The sequence below is a fragment of the Passer domesticus genome, chromosome 2 (assembly GCF_036417665.1).
Source record: "Passer domesticus isolate bPasDom1 chromosome 2, bPasDom1.hap1, whole genome shotgun sequence".
NCBI classification, from domain to species: Eukaryota; Metazoa; Chordata; class Aves; order Passeriformes; family Passeridae; genus Passer; species Passer domesticus.
In genome coordinates this window covers 57,393,477-57,413,679 of record NC_087475.1, presented here as the reverse complement: position 1 = coordinate 57,413,679, position 20,203 = coordinate 57,393,477, and the positions used below count along the sequence as shown (strand labels likewise).

Genomic DNA, 20,203 nt, shown 5'->3' with positions numbered 1-20,203 from the left:
CTAAGTGAAACTTTACACATTTTCCATGCTAGAGCTTGTGCATTTTAAGGTACATGGGCAAGAACCAAGAGAAGGCAAAAGCAGCGGACATGTAATGACGCTGCGGAGTAAGGGACAGAAAGAAGACTCTAGTCTTCAAGTAGATTAGAAGGTAAAAGTGTTTAATGAAAGCAGCGGGTCTTTTATAATGTGACTCACTAAGGTGATATTTGATTGGTCTCAAAGTAGAAACATCTCACACTACTGGTGAACTATGAATAGCGCACTCTGGAGAACCATACCTATAAACAACGGTTACAGAAAGAGAGAGAATAATTGTTTTAATTCTTTCCTCCAAGATTCCCAGGCTCAGCCTCAGAGAAATTAACTCCGTTCTTTCTTGGACTGAACTGAGACTACTCACAACATAATGAGGTGTGCTACATCATCATCTTTGTAACACCTTTTGAACAGATATGAACAGCAACATCACACTTGTCAAAACAAAAGAAAACATTTGATGCATAAGAGATTTTGGACAAGATTTCAACAGGCTTCTGTCTTGGAATGCTATGCAAAAATATTCTGAGGCTTCAATATATCTGTAAGATAAGTACCTTGAGACAAGTACATCAGTTACCAAACTAAATGACAAGTAAAATTATTATAGCATCTGTGAAATTAAGATCAGAGAGAGCAAAGAAAATCAGTAGCAAAAACTGAGTACAAGTGTTCCACTCTAGTCAGAACAAGAATGGACTATCAGACATCCATGAAGAGAGGTTTAGAGGGAAAATATAAAGACTTTAATTCTTCCAGTTCAAAATTGAAAAGAAACAGTTTTTGGAACATAGAAATAGATTGTAAGCTACTCACAGATGGTTGTAGAACATGCAAAAGCAGAAAATTAATATAGCATAAACATAAAAGAGCTCAGCATGGATGATGGGGCACTTCTGTGTCACATCAAACCAGCAGGCAATGAGGAAAAGCATACTCTACAGGAATAATTACATAGGCAAGACGCAGGAAGACAAAGAATGCAACAAAAGGAACAGGGAGGGTAACATTACTGTAAGTGAAGTAGTAGTCATCAGTAGCAAAAACGATCTTACATCTTGACTGGAAAGCAATTTCCCTCCCTGCTTTTAAAATCAGAAGTCTATGGTAAGCATGGGGGGATGAAGCCAGACTTCAAACTGCAGTGACTAGATTGGAATTGTAAAAAAATCCTATTATACGAGACTTTTCTTTTCAAGCAATGACTTTCACAGGGTACTGATGAAAGGCAGCATACCTGCTCCAAAAAATGAGTTAGTCAGTAGCTTCTCCATGCCCCCATATCTTCACTATAAAGTGCATAACCTAAGACACAAGCCATTGTATTTGTAGATGGTTCACATACAGACTTGAAACACATGTAGAAATAATGGATTTCAGCCCATGAATCAGCGAACAGACAACAAATTAGGTTTAAGATAGCTGTACCCTAAATTTCTTTTCCAGTATCTCCTGAAAAATCTCAGTTCCTTCTTTATAGCCTGTGCTCCCCAAGTGTCTCCTCTTCCTTCTCCTGCTCCATACAGCAGCAACAACAGAAGTTCTGGCCAGGCAGAACTGCATTTAGCCCCAGAAGTATCTCAAAACAGACAGGCCCTGTTCAGGGAGAAGGGCCTATTCCTCCTTGAAAAGTTTTAGTTTTTAGTTTATGTTTAAGTTTTAAGCTTCTCTTGAATATATAGATGTTTTGCATCATCATACATTACACTGTAACATTCATATTCCCCATATTCACCAAATCCTATACCACTGATCCTAGAGAGGAAAGCACATCTCGGAATATATTTGATCAGACAGAACATTTAAGACAAATTGAGATAATAGGATTATAAACATATTTAAACATGTCAAACTAATTACTTTAAATAATTTAAAACAATGCAGTCTAAAAAGAAGACTCCCACACATTAATAAAAGGGAATTCACAACAAGATTTGCACAGCAGTGGAGTGTGGATATTCTACATACACTTCCCTTTTGAATTATACATTGATAGTGCTTCAGAAAAGTTAATACTTCTCAGTATTCCATACAGGCAAATAATTTCATGGTCCACAGAAAGCACTATACAGAAAGAATAGAAATTTCATTGCTTGGGTGTAATGAAATCTACCACTGATGCTGCTGGCAATCCAAGTGCATAGAGGAGGAAACTGCAAAAAAAAAAAAGTTCAATAATCTTCCATGTTACACCAAAACATTTTAAATCAGGCTAACCAACAGGCTATAGCTAAGCTTAGCTTTGATACAGTTTCACTAGAGTTTAAAGCAGGTTTGACCTTGCATCTTTACTATTTTTTGGTATTTATTTTATCAATGGATACATATAGATTCATACAGGAACAGTGCTCTAGGACAGTAAGAAAAATATCTGTATGAGCCAAAATCAAGCAACCATCAAGGATGAATGGCAAGGTTTTATTGGCTTATTTCATAGGCTGACTATTATTCCACTGAGAGCCCATGAAATAAGAAAGTGATTTTATTCCCACACCATGGCCCTGAAAAATCAAAGTTACACAGACATCCTCAATACAAACTTTCTGGCTCATCACACTTTCTAATCAGGTCCCTAGAAAGTAAATTTTTTTGTGCTCTGATTTTGATCTTAGTGATGACTTCTTATACCATTCTCCATAAGAAAATAGCATATATTGAACATACACATTTGATAATGCAGGAATCAATGGATTAGTTACTGCTAGAATAATTTTTGGCACTACTACAGCTTATCAAGACATCACCTACTAACAGAGCTGCTATGCATGCAGGAATGAAAGGTGTTACTTCACTGCCATCCTGCCTCCCTCATCTCTCCCTTAATTAACACATCAAATCACCTATTCCTATATTAAGAAATTCCTCAAAAATTAAATCCAGCACATGCATGTTAAAAACCACATTCATTATCACCATAAGTGATGGCCTTAGTAACAGCACTGAAAATGGCCCTTGTGACGGCCCTGCTTCTTCATCCTCTCCAATGTCCTTTTTCTCCCTTGACTGCTTTTGCTAAATCTTTTTTCGAAGGGTTACTTTCATATACATTTTTTCTGCTTGTGTACAGGGGCAAGTGACACCAGCACACGTTGTTTCTCTGCTTCAGTGGCACTGTTTGTCATCAGGCTTGAACTAATCACAGTGTCGGTCACGGTGACTAGAGCAGCTGCGGGACCTGGTGTCTCACTGTCAGATTCAGACCTTCTTTCCCTCCTGAGGGCACTGGGCAGTGCTGGGCACGGCTCAGTAGGCCTGGGTCAGACCCAACACATTGCAGGGGTTTAGGTCCTCCTGGGTTGCCAGCAGGGCAGAACACCTTTTCCAAGGCCAAAACTTTTACTAATTTTTCTGGATTATGCACTTGCTAGGGGTAAAGCGCAAACGCAGACCACTGCCCTAGACACTGGCCCAAACAGTCCCACACACTCCTCCACTCCAAACTCTCCAGATTTTGGCCAAATGTTGGTGATGTTCTTAATTAAGAGTCTGACATTAAACACGACCTGAACCATATGCAATAACATGCTGGCTCCAAGAAAAAGGATCATGTTGATTTCAAGGGTATTCAAAGGTTACTCAAAATCTTTAAAATTCTCAAAACGCTACTGTAATTGGTCTGGAGGAGAAGGAATGAAAGGGGGAGGCAAGAAAGATGCACGAAGATATTGTTATGGATTCAGGAGAATGCCTGTGCACAAAAAAATTCAAGACACAGTCAGAATAGCAAAGCAAGTCAATTTTATTAGTCGTGTTAGCAATAAATACATACCAACCCCTGGATGTTGGAGAAGCTGCGGAGCAGGAGAAGGAGATAGAGCACGCCTCCGGAGTGGGAGGGGCAGGAGGGCTGCGCAGCTTCAGGGTGTCCCCTGATGAAAACAGTGTTCATCATGTCATCCTCTCTCCTCCACCCTTATAACTCCCCCTCAGGAACGGCCAGTCTCAACATCATCTCACATGGGGCCAGCGCATGAGATGAAATCACAAGGGCACATGATCACACCTCCATGCCAACAACAGCTTTATCATTCCCCTTTCACAGGACGAATTCCACTGACACATAGTTTCATTTCTGAAGGTTAGTCCTAGCAACTAACAATAAGTTATTCTTCCACATTATCTTGTTGACGTGCACAATTGCAGACCAAACACATCAGGCCTTAGACCCATCTCAGTCTCTGACACAGGTATCTTCCCCATAGATTGTCCTTCTGAGGACACAACTTCTGATACCTCATTATGAAGACAGAGCATCACAAAATTAATATGGTTTAACCTGAAATATGTAACTAGAAGTACTGAACAACTTTCTTTCACTTGCATTCTCATGAAGAGAAACACACATTCAGATATATATATAAATATATATTTATTTATATGGACCATTAAGACACTGATGGTGATCTCTAAGCACAGTCTTTTAGCAGAGTCCTGATATGAAATATATACAGGTATAAAATATTTCTTTCCTGAGTGAAAGCATAAAGCCAAGAGTATTGCTTACAGCTTTTGCTCTTTTTCTGGGTATTCTTCTCCCTCTGCCTTACAGATATGTAGGACAAAAAGTACTGCCACCTTTGATATTCAAGTTCACGGTTTTGACTATTTATATACTCAGTAAACACATTTTCACATCTGAAAAATCTGCTTAAGCACTACAGAATAACTCTGTCTCTCAGACATTTTGCCAGTCATTTTAGTCACAGAAGCCAACAGCTCAGTCATGAAAGTCTGCTGTAAAACCCTGATGCTGACAGACAACAAAAGCTTAGGGGAACATTAACAATATAGGAAGGAACAAAAGGAGAATAGAAAGTGGAACAAATCCTGTGTCTTCACTTGAAATAATTATTATTCCTACTGGATAGAGAAACGACATGATGAACTGGGTTGCAGCAATTTATTTCAGTATCTTCAGAACTTAAAGCAACCCACTTACCAGCAGAAATACTTCTCAAAAGATCAAAGAAGTTACTTCCAATGACTCTAAGTCAAAGACCTCTTAACATATTTTTCCTCCTTGAAGCTCCAGAAGATTAAAAAAGTATATTCTTTCTTTGACAGTCAAATTGGTCTACAAGATTAACTTCTTAGTATGTGAGAAATTCCACTGCTAGCAGTAGAGCTTTTAAGAAGAGCAAGACTTGCATAAACCAAGACACACAGAAGAATCCCTTTGATAAAATGACTTCTTATTCCTAATAAACTCAATCTCAGAGATTATTTTACCAATCTTAAATTTACAGAATTTAGACGTGTGCACAATCACATCCTAAATGTAGACAATATTTCACTCTGAATCTTATTTCTCTATATACTGAAAATTATACAGCCTTTCTAATCTTTAAAGCAGTTGCTATGAAATCAGTATAATTTGATGCTGCAAGGAATTTTAGTATGCTTTTCTTTTTTGTCTACATAAGATACTTTTTAATAAAATTGTGTTAATATGGAGGTTTAGTTAATGTTTCTGAGTCTTTCTCTCTCTCTCTGCCAACAGTGAGGCAGGCATGCCAGCACACTGCATCTCAGGAAGTGGAAGATCCTTACCCCCAGCAGGCAGGAGGGGACCTAAGAGACAGGGAGAATGGAGGTAGGTCCCTGCTTGGGGTGCCAGGTGGATCCTCTCCCAGTCTACCAAGGGGGCTGTCCCAATATATCTGTTCTTTGTGAGCAGAGAAAGACTAGTGGGTGATATAATGCGCATGGTGGCCATTTTGGGCACAGGGAGCACAAAATTGATAAAGTTCTCAATTCTGAATAAAGTAAGGATTGGGCACCAGCAGAACTGCTACTTTGGGCTTCTGGCAGGCAGATTTTGGCCTTTTTAGGACATGGACTGACATGTACATTGGGAATCAATTCTGAAGGATAAAGAAGTCCAGGAAGGCTGAACATGCTTTAACAAGGAAAATTTTAAAGATACGGAAGCAGGCTGTCCCCATATGCCATAAGAAAATCCAGTGGAGAAAAAACCAGCCTGACTAAACAGAGAACCTTAGGCTGAAACTCAGGGGAGAGGGAAAAAAAAAAGAAAGAAAGAAAAGAACAGAAAATAAGAAAAGGAAAAAAAAATGTATCAGTTCTGGAAGTGGGGTCAGAAAACCGGGGGTGACAGGTTTTCTGACCTTTTACAAGGACATTGTAAGGTTACATAAGAAGAAAAAGTAGAAGAGTCAAAGTCAAACTGGAACCTGCTCACTGTTATTACAGACAACAAAAGTTTCAATGAATACATTGCCAGCAAAGTACAACTATGGAGAGTCTCTATCCTTTGCTGCTTGCAGATGGTAGTGTAGTATCCAAGGATGACAAAAAGGCTGAGGTATTTAATGCCTTCTTTACCTCAGTCTTTAATACCATTCCTTGTGCTCAGGAAACCCAACTCCCAGAGATGAAAGTTAGGGATGGGAAGCCAAGTGAAGCCCCCATAATCCAGAAGGAGATGGCTAGTGATCTGCTATGGAAGTTGAACATCCACAAGTCTACAGGCCTGGATAGCATGTAGCAGGGAATAATGAGGGAGCTGGTAAAAGAGCTCACCAATCCACTTTCAAACACATTTACCAGCAGTCCTGATTACCTGAAAATCTTCCAGTTGACTGGAAATTAGCAAATATAAGGCCCACCTAAAAGAAGAATGGGAAAGATGATCCAAGGAACCACAGGCCTGTCAAACTAAACTAGATACCAGGGGAAGTCTTGGAACAGATCATCCTGAATGTCAGTACACAGAATGGACAGTACAATCAGGACATCAGGCCCAGCCAGCATGGGTATGGGAAAGGCAGGTCCTTCTTGACCAACCTGATCTCCTATGATCATTTGACCTACTCAGTGGATAAGAGAAAGGCTGTGGATGGTGCCTCCGTAGACTTCACCAAGGCATTTCACACCATTTCCCACAGCATTCTCATGGATAAACTGGCTGCTCATGGCTTGGACAGGTGCATTCTTTGCTGGGTAAAAAACTTTGTATGGCTGAATCCAGGGAGTGGTAGTGAATGGTGCTACATCAAGCTGGTAGCTGGTCACAAGTGGGGTTCCCCAAGGCTCAGTATTGGGGCCAGTCCGCTTTAATATCTCCATCAGTGATCTGGATTAAGGGGTTAAGTGCTCTCTCAGTTAGTGTGCAGATGACACCACACTGGGTGACAAGTGCTGATCTGTTGGAGGGCAGGAAGGCTCTGCAGAGGAATTTGGACAGGTTAGATCAATGGGCTGAGGACAACAGCCTGAAGTTCAGGCTGAATCTGGGTCACACAAAACCCCTTGCAGAGCTACAGTCTGGGATCAGAGTAGCTGGAACATGTCTGAGCAGAAAAGGACCTGGAGGTGCTTGTTGACAGTGGTGAACATGAGCAGCATGCGCCCAGGTGGCCAAAAAGGCCAATGGCAACCTGGCCTGTATCAGAAACAGTGTGGCCAGCAGGACCAGGGCAGTGACCATCCTGCTGGTGATGCTCTGGTGAGGCTTCCCTTCAAATCCTGTGTTCAGTTTTGGGCCCCTCACTACAAAAAAGGCATTGAGGTGCAGGGAAGAGCACAGCTGGCAAAAGAAGGGTCTAGAAAGCAATTCCTATGAGGAGCAGCTGAAGGAGCTGGGGATGTTTGTGTTGGAGTAGAAGAGGCTCAAGGGGGATTTCACTGCTCTGTACAAACACCTGAAAGAAGGTTTTAGCAAGGTGGGATGTGGCCTCTGCCACCATCTCAAGTGAAAGGATGAGAGGAAATGGCCTTAACTTGCACCCAGGGAGGCTCACATTGGACATTAGGAAAAAAAAAATTGCTGGCAAAGTGGTGATGCATTGGAATGAGTTGCCCAGTAGCATGATGGAGTAATCATCTCTGGAAATGTTCATGAGGAATCTGGATGTGGCACTTGATAATAGTTAGGGGTGATTATGGTGGTGTTATGTTGACAGTAGAACTACATGATCTTGAAGGTATCCTCAAGCACTGATGAGTCTGTGATTGTTGGAATGTGGAGCACTTGAGAGAGAATTTGATATCTCAGTTACCTGCTTCCCACTCCTCTGTGGAGCAAGAATGGAATTTCCATCTCTGCAGATAGCAAACAATCAAGCTAAAAGAAGCACGTGTGTAAAAACCAAGGTTTTTAAACTTAATGAAGATTTATCACTAAAGTAGACAATTCATCAGCATCTCACAAATAATTCAATTTAGATACTGAAAAGCAGTCTGCATTTTAGATTCTCAACATGCTGCTAACATACCTGAATTTAAAAACAAAAGAAGTTCCTGGTCACCAACATACAACTGTATTTGTAAGAAATGGGAAATACAAATATTTTATAAAGCATAATGCAGCAGTTAACATGCAAGTGGTTGCCCATGAGAAGAAATGAAATATATTATTTCATTGAAAGCTACAAAATCAAGTCATCTTAAACCTTCAATTTCTTTACCTTCTCTTACTACAAATTTTGTCCTTGTCCCAGAATCACACACAGAAAGAGTAAACCAACAGAAAACTGAAATAGAGGAATAAAAAGCGTCCATATAAAAGCATACCCTCATTCCAAGATGATATTGCAAGCAAACAGAGTATCTCCCTTTACATGTATTTAAAAGTTCACAAATGTTGTGGTGTTGTAATTTATTTCACTGTTAGCTTTTTACTAAATAGCTATCATTTCCCTTTTCAAAAATATATATTCATATGAACAATTTGGTACTACCCTGCAAATGAAGTTTCATTACTCTGCGAAGGCGCCTTTTTCATGCTCTGAGAAATTTAAGGAGTTGGGGAAATGTCTGTTTACTACAGAGCTGACAGACTTTTTGTCCTTATTCAAAAAATCCACAATAAACCTGCTGATTTTATGGGGCTACAATTACAAGCTGGACAAGTCCAATAAGCTCTGTAAAGTACAAGTGCAAAAGGCAGCAGTCTAGCCTCTTTAAAAGGAAAAAAAGGCACCTCACAAAAACAAGCTGCAAGATCTCGTGTATCCCAACTACAACTCTTACACGACACTATCAAAACTTGTTTTCTAGTTACCAAAAAATACTTTTGCTTTCAGGAAGTTGATAGCATTTCCTTAGCATTCCAAGATAAACACAAGTTTATACAATCAAACTTGTATTATCAGCCAGTCAAACTTGTATTATCAGCCAGTTAAACTCAAATTTCTTAATAATGATTTCCATCCAATTAAATTCTGCTAAAGAAATAGAAACAGATGATTTAAGTCACACTAGGATTAATAGACATAAATCTCACTGCACTTCAGCCCCCAGTTACACACAAAAGTATTTCAGCAAGAAGTTTGTATAGCACTGAAGTCATAACAGCTGATCTTTAGATGATGACAAAATATTACTTCCTAGCCAAATTCAAAGCCTTTGTAAAATTATGTATTTTAAGAAAAAATATTATTACCAACAAAAGAATAGTACAGGCAGTGAAATAGCTAACTTCAAGAGCAAGAAAAAAAAATCTGGTTTGTGGTTAGATACAGAACCTCATCTCTGATCAAATTCCATAAACACTGTTAAACATGACACTGAATATATTTAAGGTGGTTTGAACAAGCATTAGTAAGTTTCACAAGCAAATGTTACTTTGTTAAACATGTTATTTTAAGCTAGCCATGCAGCCTAAGTAACTTTGATATTAAACATGCAATCACAGATATCTTAACTATACTGCATGTAGATTGGCACAATTACCTGTGTCAGGCTCATTTAGCTGTGATTACAGCATACTTCAAAGCCATCCATACATTTTTGCTACTTGTACTGATTACGTTACAGCTAATTACCAGTTCAGTGAGACTTTGCCAATTAACTAAATTATCCTCAAAGTTAAGATATCTTCTTGTATTAGTAAGGTTATTTTTATTGCATTAGCAGTACAGTTATTCGCTTAGCTCGGCCAAAGCAAAACTTAAGTTGTCTTACCACATCATCTGTCAGTGTCTTGATATTTAAGTGCTGTAAATCAAACAGGAAAGCAGTCATGTCAGAATTGTTCAGTTAAAAAAAAAAAAAGCTCAGTTATAGTTACTTGTATTTAAAATCACATGCAAATTAAAGTGTTGAAGCCTGACACTTGAAATGAAGAAAATTTCTTAGCAAGTTGTACCTTGCTGGTTTACAATGCACAGCAAAGTATACAGATTTTAAAAACCTTCCATTTGATTCTCCAACAGAATATCAAGACTGAAACAAGCACAGCTTGAAACAAGTTGTGTTCTATTGTATTTCATAACTAAGTTATGCTTTATAGCTAAATATACAGATGACCTGTGCAAAATCCAGCTACAAGACGCGTCTTCTCAAGATGGCTGTGGGGACACCAACAAGAAATCATCCAGAGATTTCAAACTCAAGAGAAGAACACAGAGCTCCTCAAGAGTTCAAAACTATCCATCAAGCTACAACACTCAAATTACTCACACTGTTGAATAGTCCCAAGTAATGCCTCTGAGTAATGCGAGCAGAACATGAACTTGTGAGCAGAAACTGAACTAAGCATTTAATAATAGTAGCATTCCAAAAAATCTATATATCACTCAAAACAGCAGTTTCTGAACCAACATTTGCTCTCCACTGCATATTTACAAACACAGCAAGTGCTAGGATGTACAGTGTTACACAAAGCCAAAGAGCAGCACAGCAGGGATCCCATGTACCGTTTTTATGAAGAGGCTGAGAATGGACTAAGCAGGAAAATGCCAAGAATGTGAAGTCACATACTTATTGGGGTAGACTCTTACCCCTCTCTTAGACTTCCCTCTCTGCCTAGTGTGCACAGCTTGGCAACAGCTACAGCAACTGTCAACAACTACATCCTAATTAACCAGATTTGGAAACTCTTCAGCAAGTCAATAATAATTGTCTATCACTCTCTACAATCTGAAAGGAGATTATAGCAAGGTGAGGGTCAGTCTCTTCTCTCAGTTAACAAGCAATAGGACAAGAGGAAATGGCCTCAAGTTCAACCACTGGAAGTTAGCTTGGATATTAGGAAAAATTTATTCACTGAAATGGTAGCCAAGCATTGGAGCAGGCTGCCCAGGGAAGTGTAGAATCAACATCCCTGGAAGTATTCAAAAGTCACGCAGAGACACTTGAGTGTGGCAGTGAAAGTGGTGGTGCTAGGTTAATGATGATGATCTAAGAGGCTTCCAACTTTAATAGTTCTATGATTGTGACTATTACTTCTGACATCTTCTCTGGCTCATCCCTCAGAATTAAAGAACAACATGTGTCAACAATGTTTGACAATAAGTCAAACATTATCACACAATAGCTCTAGTCTGAATAGCGTCAAGAAACTGAAGAAGTGTCTGATGAATGGTTATGAAGTTAAAAATAAAAGACAAATGAGGTGCAAGGAAACAGTATTTAGTGACACACTATGATTTACTAACAAAAGAAACTGTTAAAAAAGTTGCTAGGTCACTACTCAACCTTCATGTTGTATGGAATATAATTCCATTCCGTGTTCTAATAGGTGAGGATTTGTAATAAATGAAAACAACTATTCCAATCCAGCCAGAACACTGAAAATCTGTATCCCAGTCTTCTCACTGGTGTTCTCCTGCCACAGGGGTAGATTAGACTTTTGCTTCACACACTGCTATAGAACTGGGGTTTATTACTTGCTTTTCCCATTCTGCTAATTATCTGCAAAGACAGTAAAAGTGTTAACTGGTGTCATTTGCAAAAGCTCATGACTTTGCATTTAGCAAGGTTTGGTATAATACTTCTGTCCTTAAGTGAGCAAAGCTGCAAGAGAAAACACTAACATATGGTCTGACACTGCAACTAGATAGTGAAGAACATGAAAATTTATTCCTTTTTCATACAGATTACTTAAATCACTAAGCCTTAAGCAGTGCACAAATACCATAATGGAGCTCCTTTAACATGGCAGGAGATTACATAATCTGCTTAGAATGAAAACCACCTGCATTCTATGCTTTGAGTGGAAATTCAAGATCCATGTCAAACTCATGTACACACCATTAAAAAAATGCAGGAAAGCAACATCCGGTTCATTTCCACTTAAGAACAGATGTTGAATGTCTTGCAATTGCTCCATACAAGACACCATCAACATTCAGGTAACCAGGCAATTTCAGATTCAGGTTTTGTTCTTTGAAAAAGAAGTTAGTGGGATAGTTCAAGCCAGTGTTTTATTTTTCATTTAAGCTGTGAAATTCAATAGTGCAATTTACTATGATAACAAGTGGAAAGCTTCCCATCTGTATAGCAGAACACCTCACTGACCCAAGTCATCCGACTAATTAGTGAAAAAGACTATCACACAACCAATTAAGGACACCAAAACACTGTAACAAACCAATGGATGAAAATATTTCTATGCTATTCTGAGCCTTCCATGAACTCCTCCACAATAACAAAACTATTAATTTGAAAGAATAGGAGCTATGTACAAGTATTCCTCTGGTCTGTTTATCATGCAAAAAGTAGATATGCAAAACTGAAAAACAAATTATTGATATTTTAAGTATGCTGACATCATGTTTTCTGGTCAGAGATATACAAAAGCACTAAGAAATTAAAGAGTTAAACAGGACAGGTCAAAAGGAGATATTTGTCAGTTGCACCTACAGTTAGAAAAGCAGAAGTAACATCATTGCTTAGTCTTCAGCTATACTTTCATTAACTAAATTTTAAAATTGCACTCCTCAGTGTACCTTAGTTTTTAGTCTAGGACATAGAGAAAGAGGTCATTTTGTTTTGCAATTGAATAGAAGCAGTTCACTTAAAGCTAAGTCAAATGAAAAAGAAATGCATAGGAATATCATTTTTGAAGGAAGCAAGCAATCTGACAGAACTACCCCTTATGGGAGATGATGTCCCTCAGGCATACTGTTAAATAACCAGTGTCATAAGACAGAGGATATACACACACATGCAGCATGTGGTACAGTGTTCTTGATGCAGTGGCAAAACTCCAAGGATAGTGAGAGTCTTAAACAGAAGCTGAAAGGTATAACAGAATACAAGAGCTGAGTTTCACAACACAAGCGCAGCAAAAAGATGACTGCTCCTGAGACAGAGTACTGTGTCTCTTGAAAAGATCACACATGATGAAGACACATGTGAGGCAACCTTCATACCACTCAGCTAAAGGAAGCCAAATACTATTTGGCTTCATACACATTCACAGTAAAGAATACTTATGTCATACTTATGCCTGAAAACTAGGCAAGAAAACTGTACTCAATAGCATAAGGCCTATAGAGCAGGTATTTTTTATTTGATGCCAGGAGTGAGGGGACTAGCTCCACCACAAACTCACTCTTCTGTTCTTTGCACAGTACAAGCTTTTATACTTTTTCTACTTAATGTGCACATTATATTTCCTAACCTTCACATTGTAATACATTTTCTAATTACATGAATACGGAAGCTCTTGTAGCACATACGTGGTTTCTGAAAGAGGTGGTCATCAGCCTCCTCGTGGTCGTTTTGGATGCAGGCTCAGAAATCTTCCTCAGGTGTGAACGTTTCACCTCTGTCTCTGCACATGTTCTATAAGCTTGTCTGCTCAAACAGCCAGTGGTTAGCTTTTTTGCAGTTAGCTTGTTCTGCTAAATTTGCTGATTTCTAAAAAGCTCTTCATTCACATACCCCGTTACAAAGTAACTCCTTTCCACATAGCTACAGCTTTTTGCATAGTTCAAGCATTATCTCGTTGCCTCGGCATCAAAAGAAAGGAAGGGAGGAGGGGCCAAACCAGGGAGGGTGATGGGGCAACATTATCTTGTTGCCCAGGTACCAGTACACAAAATGATGATCTTATACTGCACATCCAAACAGCAGTACATACTTGAAGTTCATCTGCTAGATAGAATGTAGTAACTTGAGTGATTGTCTATATAATTACCCCAGTCAAGTCCAAGTAGAGACAGTGAAGCAAAGCAAAGCAATGACAAATCCTACTTAATTGGATCAACAGTACTAGTCTGATCTTTTGTGTCATTACATCTATTTCCCTGTCTTTACATATGCATATTTATGGATGCAATTCTCTCTAGGTGTGGCACAAGCAGTTCAGGCAAACAGGATCAGAATTCGGGAGAATGACATCTCACACAGGACTCTGATACTATGTCTTCAGCATTTTTTCCACCAGCACTACAGATCAGTGTGGCCTGGAACCAATGAAGACCAGTCTAGTACAATATCGAGTATAGTCTGTATCATCTAAGAATTTTGGCACTCCAACAAAAGGGGCAGCACCTACATTCTCCACAAATGGTCTTTTCACCATGGCACAAGCACAAAGGGATGTCACTCATCTAATTTTCTGAATGAAAGCAGATAGTTTAAACACAGATTGCTTGGTACTTAGATCGTGCCTGGCAGGGATGGGCATTGTTAGTATGAAACAGAAAGATCAACAAAATATGATTTTTGATCATAAATGGAAGTAGAAAACAGACAAGCATAGGGCCATACACCCCTGCCAATATGAGAGGGGTTTTAGGCATGCAACATAACAGGATGTCAGGCAACTAAACAACAATTTCAACATGCATGTCCTCCACCACCTTGAAGTACTTCAATATAGAAAAAAAAAATTAAAAACCCACAGTCCAGATATTTTGTGATATTCATTTTGCATTTTTTACAGATGAAAACAAAGAAACAAACCTATTTATAACACCCCCTCTAAACCACCATGCACATATATAGGTTCTTTGATAAATTAAAAAGAGCTTCCAGCCTGCATGTAGCTATGAGAAAAAAATTAGAAAAAAAAGAGAGCTTAAGCAGGATGAGTTTTAGAAGAACCAGCTAACTTATGCCTGAACACTGAAACAAGCCAACGAAGACTAGTGATGTTCATATAATCACATAATCCCCTCTCCACCTTTGTAAATTCGAAAGTGAGCAAGAATGCATTGTCGTTAATATTATCACCAAAAAAAGATTCAACGCTAGCTGGTTTTTAACCCCAAAGGATATTCTCCAGCAGAAACGCAAGTAGAAGACCAAATCAAGGACTGACGGAAACCTGTCGACTCAGAGAAAAGTTAATTGGATGATTACAGAAAACACTATCACTTTAGGATCTCCTTTGTAACAATAGTCCCTCAGTAATTTTGCTACCTCAGTCTGAAAATGCAATTCACAAACTGCACAGCATTTCTTGCTTTTAATTTACAATATACTACTTCAGCATTTAGATAATGGTTTTATCACACACTCTGTCTCTGCTGCTTGAAAAGCAGTCTGAAAAGCAATCAAGAGCAAAACTACCTTAACATGACAGGTTCTACACAGTGATATTCTTTAGGCATTGATGAGTTAAACTCAAAATTGGTGCTTACAGGTAAGATCATATAACAAAGTGCTAGAACACAGCACTAAAATTTAGTATCACAACCCACAGTGTTAATTCATGCCAACAAAAATAACAGCATGAAGAATTTACAATTTTACAAAGCTGCGATAAAGTGTTTGAGGTAACATCTGTTCAGCAATCATTTCTTTAAAAGACTAATTTAGATTCAAGGTCTTACACTGCAGCATAACTGCAGCAATAATTCAGTCACTTTGTAATTAAAGATATTGACACAGATTGGTCTTACCTTTCTACTCTATGCCAGAGAAATGGAAGTGCTTTTCCTCTTAACTACATCTTTCTTTGATTTATAGACACTGTTAAATGCAACTGTTAATTTGTCTATTTTTAACAGATTGGTGTAAACAAACCCTTCTTGACTCATAAATTTCATAAAGAACTTAATCAAAACCATAACCTGAAAGTCACTGAAGTCAGGTCAATGGTATACTGAAATTAATAGAAACACCTCTAATTTGAGGTAGAAACTAAAGTTGATCTTTTGAGGACCAGTGTCTACAATATGTAGTATCTGTAAAGTGCAGTTGGAAGTCACATAATATAGTGACATAACATAAGCCACATAACATTATATAATAAAAACACTGTAATGTTTTCCAAACATTTCTAAGGTGGGGGGTGGGGAAGCAAGGAGAACAAGGGGCAAACAATTGCTTTTTGCCCCACCCTGCCCTAGTAGATTTCAGAAGTTTCTTGCTCAGTCAATGTATACATAGAGAACAGGTGAAATATCTGCCATCCATCTGTAGATTTCCTCTTTTTACAAGGTCCTAAACCCCAAGTGGTTTAGGGACAAACTTTCAATAAAGTTGAAGTACCACAGTACCACAGAAATTTTTTTACCCTTTTAAAAGTCTCACTCCTCTAAAAACTTGGACCTGTTGAACAAAGTCATGCTGGTATGTGCTTCAAAATGAGCCATCACTCCTTCAAAAAAAGTATTTAAAATTATTCTGCAAAAGAACTGAGACAACTGAGGCTTAAAACTCATTCACTTCTTCTGAGAAGCTAGTTTATTCAAAAGGAGTCCTTCAGGGCCTCATTTGACAGGGCTAAACAGTTATAGTGGCTGATTCCAATGCCTCTTTCTCCCCCCTCCACCCCTCATATACAGTGGGTTTTTAAAAATTATATTTTCTTCAATCAAAAACAGGATTTTCTTTAGAAAGGAGATAAAAGAGGAGGTGCATGTTAATGATGTCACCTTTGTCAATATGCAATCCAATTTCACCTCAAGGTTTGTCAGGGAATCAAATTATTTTTCAGATTAGCATATCTGCTATGACAGATCAATATGTTGCATTGACTGGAAGGGTCCAACCTGGAACTTATTTTCAAGCCTTGAACACTGAGAAATATTACACTCACATAATCTGTATTACTTGAGGTCAATAAATCTAACAGCTACTTTAATTTGACAAACGTACACAGATAGAAGTAAAACTGAGGTAACATGAGGTATGGCACTCTAAGTACCCCAAACAGAGAAAAGGGCATAAACTAAATCTAAGATTGGATTGCAGAGAGGCCAAAGATATGAGAGCCAAGCTTTCCACATTCATATACAAAACTAATTTAATTATTAAAATTACATTGAATATGTACTACAGAAAGAGTTAAATGCAAAGAAGTCAAGTTGGAAAATACCTCTAAGATCATCAAGTCCCAACCATAAACCAAACACTGCCAAGTCCATGACTAAACCCCATCCTTAAGTGCCACATCTACACATCTTTTCAACACCTTACAAGGTGGTCACTCAATCACTTCTCTGGGCAGCCTCTTCCAGTGCTTGACCACCTTTCAGTGAAGAAAGTTTACTTAATACCCAATCTAAAACTACCCTGGCACAACTTGAGGCCCTTTCCTCTTGTTCTGTCACTTGTTACTTAGGAGAGAACACTGACCTCCACCTCACTACAGCCTCCTTCCAGGCAGTTGTAAAGAGCAATAACGTCAGCCAGTGAGTTAATGGCACACCTAGAATACAATCCATGTTCAATCCATAATTCTTCAGTCCCTATCAACATCCAAGGATAAAATCTTTGCTTTAAGACATTATTTAAAGATGAAAAATAGGACTATCGTTAGGGTGAAATGCTTTTGAAAATTGCAGTTTGACAAAGCATTCTCATGAATTAAGGACATTCTCATCTATCCCTGCTTAAAGAGAAACTGGGATGGAGAACAGGAAGAGGCCAAAATAAAAAAATTATCAAAATCCACACCTACCTACAAGATTATTATATACTCTATAAAACGGAGTCAGAACCCCAAATTCAACCCCCTTTATTTTCTGTAGCTGGGACTTCAACACCATGACCTTAAAAAAACAGACAGCTGATATCTATATTGAAACATTATCAAAATCATCCTTGCATAGCCTGGGAAGCCTAGGCATATGCCCACCAAGCTCACCTGCACCAGAGAAAAGGCCTTCTTTCACTGAAAAGAGGAGATTTCATCTAAGAAAAAAGCCTCAATGGCTTTTATTTCATATCTATCCACATTCTAGAAACTATTGCACTGCCACTTTAACACATGATTAGCAAAACTGAACATGATGGCAACACACTACTTCTGTTTTAGGACATAATTGTAGGAAAAAATGAAAACCATTTAACTTGGCAGTCAAAGTATTGCTAGCAAGTAAAACCTCTTGACCCAGAGCTCTTGTCAGTTGCAAACACACAAAAATCCATGACTCCCACGAAAGGAATCATCCAACCCTCAACTCATACAGCAACAACACTGTCCAATCTTTTACAGTGGCCAGACCAAACAGGTTTCTCCTCACAGATCATATACTAAAGCATGTCGTGAGAGATCAGGTGTCATGGAACATTTTGGGGTACATGTGAGTAGGGCAAGGGGCTAGCTGGGCCTTGCCTTGGTGAGGTGATGCCCTGCTCTGCACACACCCCCCACTCCTGGGGTATCCCAGCCCCACACTGGCTCCAATCCCTGGCACAGAGGAGGCAATGCTCCACACCTGGCGTCTGGAGCCCCTAACCCAGCTCCCCAGTGGCCAAACAAACAGAAGTCCCACCCTGGGGAAGGGCCCAGGAAAGCCAGGGGGTATTTAAAGCTGAACACAAGGCAAGCACATGTCTTCACCCCATCTTCTCTTGGAATTTCTATCAGCTGAGCACAGCTGGAATCCAGCAGCTGGTAGCTATGTATCCTTTTTATATCTTTTTTCTCTTCCTCTCCTTTTTCTTCTAATTCCCTCTTAGAATTTTTGAGTAACATAAAATCAAAAGGCCTTAAAGTTTCCCAAGTTGAATGGGCTAAGTTAATGCTTTGAGAGGTATTTTATGTTGATTGAATGTTGCACTAAACCTTTTGCCAAAGATCTTTGATTTTCTGAGGTTGCCAGTAAAGTTCTTTTTGTTGTTTTGACCTCTTGAGAATATCTTGTTGCTGTTTCTCCTGTACATCTAACTCAGAACACAGGAACAATCATGAGCCCTTTCAAAAGCCTCACCAAGTAAGGGGCCATGTCACCTGCATGCCTAAAACACGTGTCCCCAGTGGATAGATACACAGCCACTTACGAAGCCAAGCAAATCGCTCTAGGTCACAGTTTCATATATGCCCATTCTTACATGCAGAAAAGGGCACGGGGACGTGGTTCCAACAGCAGTCCCAAGAGCCAAAATACAAAAAGGTAACAGCAAATAGGGATATTCCAGGAGCAAGCTGTGACCTTCCAGAACAGGTCTGGCCAGCCTGTTTGATACTCCTTATTGGCTAACTTTTTTGAACCTGTGCACAAGTGCCAGACACTCAAGCACTGAACATTTCATAAATACATCTTAGAATCAAGAGTCTAATAATATAAGTTGTGGTGTCTCTTTGGTAATTATGTAACAAACACATTTTAGAACGGGTGGGATCAGGGACAGCTGAAGAAAGATCAACATGCATCACCTAAATATGAGCACGGGGTGCATTTCCTCTGCATGTGGCAGATACTCCCTGAAAGGAGGTTGTATCCAGATGGGTTCAGACCTTTCTCCCTGGCAACCAGCGACAGGATAAGAGGACACACCCCCAAACTACACCACGGGATGTTTAGGCTGGACATAATGAGGAATTTCTTCACAGAAAGGGTGATTAGCTATTGGAATGGCCTGCCCAGGGAGGTGGTGAAGTCACCATCCCTGAAAGTGTTTAAGGAAAGACTCAACACAGCACTTGGTGCCATGGCCTAGTTGACATGGTGGTGCTCAGTCATAAATGAGACTCGATGATTCCAGCAGTCTTTTCCAACCCAACTGTAGAACATATGTTCTACATATGTTCTACAGTTGGGCTGTAGAGGCCTGTAAAACATATGTTGGTCCCAGCTCTAATGCTTGGAATTTTCACCATGTCCAAACAAAATCTGGATATTTCTGGGTGCTTTGGTTAGAGCACATCTTGCAGACACATTATCTCGTGATAAGCCGTCTTGAGTTTCCCAATTTCTCGGTGTGCTAGCCAAAAGCATGTAAAAGCAGGCCTATGGAAGAGAACTTTACTGTGCCCTTTAAATTTAAAGACTGTTTTTTTTCACTGTAGAGTTTATATCACTAAAGTTAAAAAAAAAAAAAAAACACAGAAAAACCCCAACAACAAAAAAACACAACAACAAAACAAACGCCGCAGTCCTATCAGAAGTAACACGGCGTAAGAGCTGGAAGTCTGTTCTATTCCCCTTGCAACCATCGTTGTCACGCACCAAGTAAAGGCAATGAACCTTTGTGATCAAGGGCTCGGGAGAGACCTGAAAACTTGCTGCAT

At 39.1% G+C, this 20,203-nt stretch overlaps 1 protein-coding gene across 14 annotated transcripts in view; it reads right to left on the bottom strand.

Moving 5' to 3' along the window:
• Positions 1-20,203, bottom strand: part of DIAPH3 (diaphanous related formin 3) — a 206,003-nt gene that overhangs the window by 184,467 nt on the left and 1,333 nt on the right. For 7 of the 14 annotated variants that reach the window (XM_064408643.1, XM_064408636.1, XM_064408637.1 and 4 more), the window contains exon 2: positions 9,967-9,999. The exons of 1 other annotated variant lie outside the window; for it this stretch is intronic. In XM_064408643.1, the coding sequence (XP_064264713.1) occupies positions 9,967-9,999 (33 nt within the window). Of the gene's footprint in view, positions 1-3,808; positions 3,969-9,966; positions 10,000-13,469; positions 13,655-19,348; positions 19,601-20,203 lie in introns of those variants that run through there. 6 more of the 14 variants (XM_064408648.1, XM_064408645.1, XM_064408650.1 and 3 more) reach the window with 6 other exon arrangements.